Source organism: Eubalaena glacialis, chromosome 4 (assembly GCF_028564815.1).
Source record: "Eubalaena glacialis isolate mEubGla1 chromosome 4, mEubGla1.1.hap2.+ XY, whole genome shotgun sequence".
Classification (NCBI taxonomy): domain Eukaryota; kingdom Metazoa; phylum Chordata; class Mammalia; order Artiodactyla; family Balaenidae; genus Eubalaena; species Eubalaena glacialis.
Genome location: NC_083719.1, coordinates 101,151,543 through 101,160,038, shown reverse-complemented (window position 1 = coordinate 101,160,038; position 8,496 = coordinate 101,151,543). Strand labels below are relative to the sequence as shown.

General features: G+C 34.7%; 1 protein-coding gene across 1 annotated transcript in view; it reads right to left on the bottom strand.

The window, feature by feature from the left end:
- Nucleotides 1–2,481: 2,481 nt before the first annotated feature.
- Nucleotides 2,482–8,496, bottom strand: part of SRFBP1 (serum response factor binding protein 1) — a 66,810-nt gene continuing 60,795 nt past the window's right edge. The window contains exons 6-8 of the mRNA XM_061188081.1: nt 7,673–8,384; nt 6,354–6,391; nt 2,482–3,090 (exon numbers count right to left, since the gene is read on the bottom strand). Of these exons, the coding sequence (XP_061044064.1) occupies nt 2,906–3,090; nt 6,354–6,391; nt 7,673–8,384 (935 nt within the window). The 3' untranslated portion in view covers nt 2,482–2,905. The remainder of the gene's footprint in view (nt 3,091–6,353; nt 6,392–7,672; nt 8,385–8,496) is intronic.

The following is an 8,496-nucleotide window of genomic DNA, read 5'->3' as shown; positions in this document are numbered from 1 at the left end:
AAGTGTAGTAAAAAGATGAAATAAAAAAAAATCATCATTTACAATTATTATAGCAATAGTTGTTTCAGGTAAGAATTATGAATGAACGTTAAAACTAGTGCATGAAAGTTTCAGGACAGAATTAAACATAGTCTCAAAGTATCTCCTCACAAGATAATTACAAAGAGAAAAACAGTAACTTTGCAGTGGAGAAACCTTATAGATACCACTTGAAACAAGTAAGTAAAGTTAATACTACCAGTAATGGGCCAGCCATATCAACATTGTCACCTAACTCCAGATATGATGCACTAGGACAAATACAACATTCCTTCTCTAACATTCCTGCCAAAAGTGCAGAGCTTGAATTTGATAATGGGAATATTAGACAAACCCAAATAAAGGGACACTGTAAAATAGATCTGTACTTTTGAAAAATGTCAATGTCATGAAATCCTAAGACAGACTGAGGTACTGTTCTCAACCAAAGAGAGATGACAAGTGAATGTAAGGTGACAACTGTATGTAAGGCATGATGCTGCACTTTCTGTTGCTGTAAAAAGACATTGGGAAATTGTCAAAATCTGAATATTTGATAACTGGAGTGTGGTAATACAAAAGAATAGAGAATGACTTTGCTTTTAAAGAGAGAATATAAACGGGAGAGAGAAAAAGATGGAAATGATAAAAGGGTGAGAGATAGAGAGTAGGGAGAGAGGGAGAGAGGGAGAGAGGGATGAAGTGAAGAAAAGAGATGAGAGAAAGGGAGAAAGATAAAAAAAGGAAGAAGAGAAAGGGGAAAAGGAAGGAAAAAAGGAGAGGAGAGAAGGGAGGATGACAGCCAAGGATAAAGTAAATATAGGAAAATGTTAATATTTGGGAAATTTGGGTGAAGGATATTGTGTAGTAAAGGACCTGGCCTTGCCCAAAGAGAGAAAGTGCCTTTGCCTTCAGCTTCGTGGATGCACTCTATGTCATACCTGATAGGAGTGTCTTTGTTTAGGGCAGGAGCTGGATGCACTAAAAAAGACCTACCATGTAATTTAGGATGGGGACTTCGGTATTCTTAATCCATCTGCAACAATCATGCGGGCAATCAACTGATCATGTCTTCAAATCGAAGCCACAATAAAAATTCAGGACACTAAAGCTCAAGTGAGTTTCTCTGATTGGCAATACTCTGTGCATATTGATGCCACGATGGTAAAGCAACCTGAGGACAACAGAAACTTTGCTTTTAGAACCCTCATAGACTTTGCCCTAAGCATCCTCTTCCTTTGGCTGGTTATAATCTGTACCCTTTCCCTGTAATAAACTATAACTGGGAATATAATAGGTTTCAGTGAGTTCTGCAAGCAAATTTTTGAACCTGAGTGTATTTGGGGAACCCTCCCCTGCAATCTCCGAACCTGCAGTTGGTGTCAGAAGTGAGAGTGGTCTTGTATGGGCTCTTTCCTCTAACTTTGTAGGCAAACCCTAATTCCTTGAAGTTGGGGTTAGACGTCTTGAGCCGACAGACAGTGCTCTCAATCTCACAGTTCGGCTAAATCTGGGTAGGGATAGAGACATTATTTTTTAACTTTTCCTGCAGTAATTCTTCATAATTAAAATTTCAATTGAAATTAATTTCAATTTGACATAATTGGAATTATGTAAAAATAAAAATTTAAAAAAGGAGAAAAAACCAAATTTTGCATTTAATACAGCAGAAATAATTTTCTTTCTGTATGATCTCTTGAATTCTATTGCTCTAGTTATCTAAATTCTTAAGCTCTTGAAAAAGATAAAAATGACTTTCCAGAGCTTCTGAATTCCTGTTAACCAGAAGGTTTTTTCTGTCATTAACAGCACCAATGCATAGAAAACAGAGAATTTAGTTAGCGTTACTTAGTTAACCAAGAACCTTAATTTCTCAGAGCAGCAAAAAGTGAAACATTTGAAGGGATTTTTAAAATCCTGTTTTCCTTTTAAATAACAGTACTATGAAGTATAAAGCAGTCCCTTCTTCAGTGAGTTATCTCATAACCTCTGCTCAGCTATCAGTACAAATGCTCCTTCAATCACATCTCCTTCAGAATTTGTTCTTATAAATTCCAATCTATGATTCCTCAAAAACTGTTTCTGTAAGAACACATGGGAGAGAGCAAGCAAGAGAACCTGCTGTTGGTTCTCGCTGCCCCCTGCTGCAGCAGGGACCCCAATAAAGCCCTGCCTGAAAAAAAAATAAGAACACATGGTCAAGATATTACACATTCTTGATTTGACAGAAATGTTATATGCAGTAAAATATAAAACACATTTTTGGTTGTGTTGCTACATTTAAATATGAATGTTGTCCAACTAAGTGAAGCATAATTCAGAAATCCAAAATTTTCCTGGGAACCTATTTTAAAACAGTTAAAAACCAAAAAATTACAAATAATTAAAACTATAACAAGTTAATATTTACTTATATAATTTATTATCTGTATACCCATAATAAAAGTTACCATCTTAGTTTTGCTAACAAGAACAATTTTCAGCAAAAATGATCTATTTTAGATAGCTACAATTTCCTCATATTTTTCCATTATTATTTTAAATATACCTCAACATTTATTTTCAAAGTAAAGAAACATACAGCTAAACTAGTGAAATATGCTTCATGATTAGCACAAATGAGAAAATCTGGGACAGCCAACATCTCAATATTCTTTTATAGAGGGAATAGTCTTGACATATTTAAAATTAATTTAAGTATCCACTTGATTTGTGGAAGCTTAAACATAACTTGAACACACTTAAAAAAAAAAAAAAGACAAAACCAAACTCAAAGAGACTTCTTCAAATACATATTTAAATAATGGGCTGGTTAAAAAAAAAGAAGAAAGGTTAAAAAAAGAAGAACAAATTTTAGATAGAGAAGTTCACAAAAAAATAGTACTAATCAATCATCAAAGGTAATTTTTTTCCCCTGAAACACAGCAATTTTGGATTGCTGTTCTTTTCGCCTCCGGCTTGCTTCCCATGAAGGATGAAGAGGCAGCTGTGATTTCTGTTTTGTATTTTCAGATCCTCTTTGTGCACTCTTATTAAACTGATTATTGATCTGAGGTTCAATTTGCTGAAAATCTGGAGGAGAAAGCAAAATTAATGAAAACTAAGTCTATACATAAATAGCATAGAAAACAAATACATTTTATCTTCTCAAATCAGTGTTTAAGGAAGAAATTTAGTTTTACTTAAATGGAATACCTCACAGTGTAAAATCTAAGTCCTACAGGGAAGTTTGAAGTTGAAATACACAGATGAGCAGTCAATTTTGGGACACATGCTTTCTAATCGTTGTAAATAGATGTCTGTTGCATGCCTCCTAGTATATGCTGTGCTGTCTTATTTACACTAATATTAAGAAACACAGTCCAGACAACATATAAGGCAAAAAAATTTAAAAAGGAGGGGCATTTTGTATTTTTAAAGGAATATGATTCATTATCATATGATACCTGTGTGCGGAGCAATGTAGCCAGAAAATTCACATGTTTTAACTAAAATATTGAATCCAACAGTGTTGATAGGTGAGCTGTTGTAAGGGCTGTTAATTGATTCCACTCCCTTCTGTTATTGAACAAAAAGTTGTGATTGCAAGGTGTATCTGCTCAAATTTAAGACTAAGTTCTTTTTTAACCATAAAGTTATCCACCAGATATGAGGGTGGCAACTTGTATTCTAGTCCTTACAAACCTCTCTTATTATGAGAAACTTCAATTATATTATTTTGAACAAAGTACTGGGAGACATGCTGGCCTGAAAAGACTGAATCAATACATATTTATAGAATCAGAAAGAAAAAGAGAGGTAAAAAATTTAATACAGATTTATTAATCAGTCCTAGGGGTGTATAATTTCTCCACTGCAAGTTAGCCATCATTGTCAGAAGCCTTTTAAAGATCTTAAAAAGCAAATGTCATAATGTTATACAAGCAAGTGTACAGTTGGGATAACATTTCCAAAACATCACTGCATACAGATTCAAAATGTCCCATATCTTGTACAAATCACATGTGCTCTAGAAATCTATAATACTCAAAGAATGCCTCTAGTGATAGTGATGAATTTAAATGTTAAATGAAATTGTTTCATGTAAACTGAAATTTGAATAAGGCAATATTTCTAAACTGATATATATTTTACATAATTATGTAAAGCATATTTGCATGAGCAAACAAATGGATAAATTATTATAAATTTATAAACTAAAAACAAAAACATGTTTTACTTGGGTTTCCTCATCGGGAAAATGTGGGAGTGTCTTAAATTTATAGTTATTCTGTATTTGTGAATATAAGGCCACGTATTTGCCAAAGCTAGTATTTTAATACAGCCATTAAAATAACATAAAAATTTGGCACGGGCTTTGCAGTTCAGTGGTAGGTAGTAAGGAAATGGATACCTGAGGCTGAAAAGTGAGCATCCTATGTATATGTTAAGGAAAAGGTAAAACTGTTGCCAGTGAAAACTTGGGAAGTAGGCTACATGCCTATGGAATTGCAGCACAAGGGTAAGTGGCTGGAAAGAATAAAAAGATTAGTGTACTGATGGCTCTTTGGCAAAGTATTACAAAAAAAAAAGAGTTCAGGAAAGAACTGGCCAGCTCACAAGCAGAATCAAAAGGGAAGAGAGGGTTCAGATATTTGGGACCTAAAGGTTTAGAAAAGCCTTTGGACTCCTAACAGTAAGAGATAAGACTGAGAAAGATTTTAAGCAGTAAAGGCCCAAAGAGATTTAGCCCTGGAGCAGAGATAAGAGTAAAGGTATGGCCGTCTCAACCAAACCTGAGAATCTGAATGCAACAGACACTGAATGACTGGGACAGTGGCCGGAGGGCGGGGGCGGGGAACGACCCACCAACATAAATAAGGCAAGTTTGAAAAATAGCTCTAGGAAAGAATTTTTGGTGTGGTGACTAGCTCATTGATGGACTGACTGGAAATAAAGAGGTCAGAGGGAATTTTTATTGTGAAAGAAATCACAAACCTAGGCTGGAAAAAACCTGACTGTTAAGACTTTAAACCATCTTCACGATCATATATTTTTACTAATCACTTGGGGCAACTCCCAAGAAGATCATACTAACTGTCTACTTCAGCTGTGGCCATGGAACAAAGACCCTCCCAAGAACACAGTCAGAGACCATGGAGAACAGTGGATAAGAAAATTCCTCATAGATTCTTCACAATCTTTGCTCAGGTAGTAGACATGTTGCACACCTCCCATGTTTCCCTTAACTGATTGAGAGTTTTTATTGTGGTTACCTTGTTCCTGCTCTGCCACTAAATATCTGGTCTGAGTTGTGGGCAGGCAGTGTGTCTTTTTAGTGCACAGGTCACCAAATTTTGAGCAGTCACATCATGAGATCTGATGGAAAGCACTGCATCATCACTCAGGGATTCTAGGCTTTGAACTGGATACAATGACTGGATGGGACTTTGGGTTGGCTTCCTCAGGAAGGAAGCACATAGTGTGCTCTATGTGTTGAGAAATTACCAGAGAAAAAAGTGAAATTACCATTTGATGATCAAAAGGATGGTCAGCAGCAGACAGTTATGTGTTCAAGAAATTCCACTTTCTTTTTCCACCCAGCCGCATAGTTAGACTGCATTTCTTAGCTCCCTTTTGGCTAGGATGGGGTCATGTAACTAAATTCTGGCTAATGAAATGTGAGCAGAACTGATCCCTAACACTTTCAGGCCTGGCCCATGAAAACTTCTTACAAAATTCTCCATGTACTCTATTCCCTTTTGTTGGTCAAATGGAGAATACCTGGGAACAGGAGTAGAAAGGAGCCAAAGATGGAAGGAGCCTGATCCTTGAATGACTATGTGAAACACAGCCCCTGTGCTGATTCATAGTAGACTGTAATGTGAGAAATAAATTTTTATTATTTTAAATCAGTGAGAGTTTGGGATTATGTACAGAAGTCAGACCACCCAAATATATTAAATTTGATTTGTTACGAATTAATCTGAAAATCTGGTTTCACTCTCAACCCTGAAAGTAACATACTTATTACTGAATGTTTAATGGCATGGCGTTGACTAAGATGGAACTTACACAGCAATTTACTCAAAGAATATGTCGATTAGTTCAAGATAAATTAAATAGACCCGATATTTCCTGATAACTTTTGTCTAACATATTTCCTACTGGCAGGACATAGAGGGTAAAAAAAAATAATTAAAATTTAAAAATTATTCTGATAATTATAAGACGCTCTATTTCCATTTCTGTGGGTACATAATTGATTCAGGCTACTAAGCAACTAGAATTTTTCATGCTCTTTGGCAAAGCATTGCTCAACTGCATATGGAAGTCAGACAGTCATTCATACATACCTGGGGTTTTGCTTCTTGGAGCCTGTTCACTGTAATTTCTAAAAGAAGAAAAACACCATTAGGACATTTAAAAGATAAACAAATCCTCTGACTTTAAGAAGATAACATAATAAAAATGTTGATAAAACTCATTAAAAAAAACTATCATACTCCTTTACCCCCCCAGAAACGAATAAAAAAATTATGAAAACCCCATGTTTTAGCTACATCAAAGGTTTGTTAGACCCCAATATTACTACAGAAACATGTAGGAATTTTCCTCTCACCACCCGTATAGGGATTTCTGGCCATAAAATATCCTGTCTTGGTTACCTTGTACCTTTGAGAACTATCTAGACAAAGAATTTCAAAAATCTTACAGGGGGAATGAGTCCCATATAACAATCACATATAACAAAAATTAAGATTAACATTTTTTTGGGAGAGGGAAGGGATAGTGGTGCTTAATTTTCAAGTGAGGGAAAAACTGTAGCTTTTTTAGGCACAGTTGGGAGATATATGAAATAATGTAATAATTTTCAAGGCTCCAAAGATGGTTTGTGTGTCTTTTCCATACTCTGACTTTTTTGGAAAATTTCAACATCACATTTTTCTATTCTACTAAAAATTATGCCTGACCTATAAATTATAGAAAAAGTTTATGGAAGAAAATAGCTAACCATGATTTTTATTCTAAAATGTGAAGATATCCCCTACCAGATTAGAATTACAAATGAAGTTAAACTTATTGATTTATAACAAAACAGCTATGAAAAGTAGTGATTAACAGAAGGGATAAGGATGACAGCATCACCAAATACAAAGCAGTCTGGAGAAACTCACTGTTAGGGCAAGCAGTCTTATCTACTGAAACAGAAATACATAATAAAACGGTTGAGTTTTACAATAATGCCCTGGGTCAACAAGAGAAAAAAAAAAACAAAAAAACTCACCACATTTTTTTCAGACAGTTCTGTTTAAAAAGTGAGGTATGTGAGAAATTTTCAAAAGTTTTCACCAAAAGCTAACTAAAAGTTTCAAAACTTTGATAATCAAAGGAATAAACTTAAATTAGCTAGACAATTAAATTAGACAAATTATTTATCTATATTGTCTCATTTTCTGATGAGGTTGGAAAAATGTGGCATTATCATACGTGTATTTGTATATATTATCCAATATAAAGTTGGAGAGGGCCAAGTCTAAACTTTATAGGATGTATTGTACAAACTAGAATTATGTATGAGAGATAGTATCTCAATGTCAGGATGTGTGGTTATTTCATATCTTTTGAAAAATTAAGAACTAATAATTCTTTCAGGATGAAAAAATACTCTTACCTTCCAGAGCTTTTAGATCCAGATAAAGAATGGAAAAACACTGATTCAAACTTCCTTGCTTCTGTACGTGGCTTGTTTTTATCACTTCTCATATCCTGATGGGTTTCAAGTATATCTTCTTCAGGCAACAATTTTTTGGGGGGGTTTTGTTCCTTAACTGAAAAATGACAACTACTTTCCTTCTTCCGTGTCCGTTTGACTTTCCCAATGAAGAAGTCATCACCACTATCACTATCCTCAGACATGGAAGACTGTTTGTAAAACCTTTCTTCTGTGCTATCATCAAAATATTCCTTCTCTTCTTCATGTAATTCTTCTCCATCACTGTTAACACCAAGTGAGCTACTGGACTCTTTCTCTTTCTTGGTTTGACTAAATGTTTTCATTTTGGGGTCAGCAGGTATCTTCTGGGGTTCAGAGGGTACTGCAGAATCTTTTTCAGAAGGCTTTGATAGAGAATTTGGAATGTCCACTGTTTTGGGTCCATGTTCCATCTTGGCTATATTTTCTTTTGAATTATTTATTGGTTTCTTTGCCAATATTTTGGCTTCTTTCTCTTTTTGCTCACTGATAATAGTTCCTTCATGCTGTAACTTACTGGCATCGTCGTTTGAACACAAAGTGTCCTTGGAATCATTTTCTTCTGAAGCATTCTTTGATGACTTAACTTCAACAACATTTTGTCTTGCATCTTTAAAGGCTTTGACAGCAGCTGCAAGAGAAACAGCATATGGCTTGTTTCAGCATTGAAACAAATAATACAAAACATTATTGTTTTAGTACAGTATTTCTTAAATTATTTGGAAATACTTAAGAGAATGACT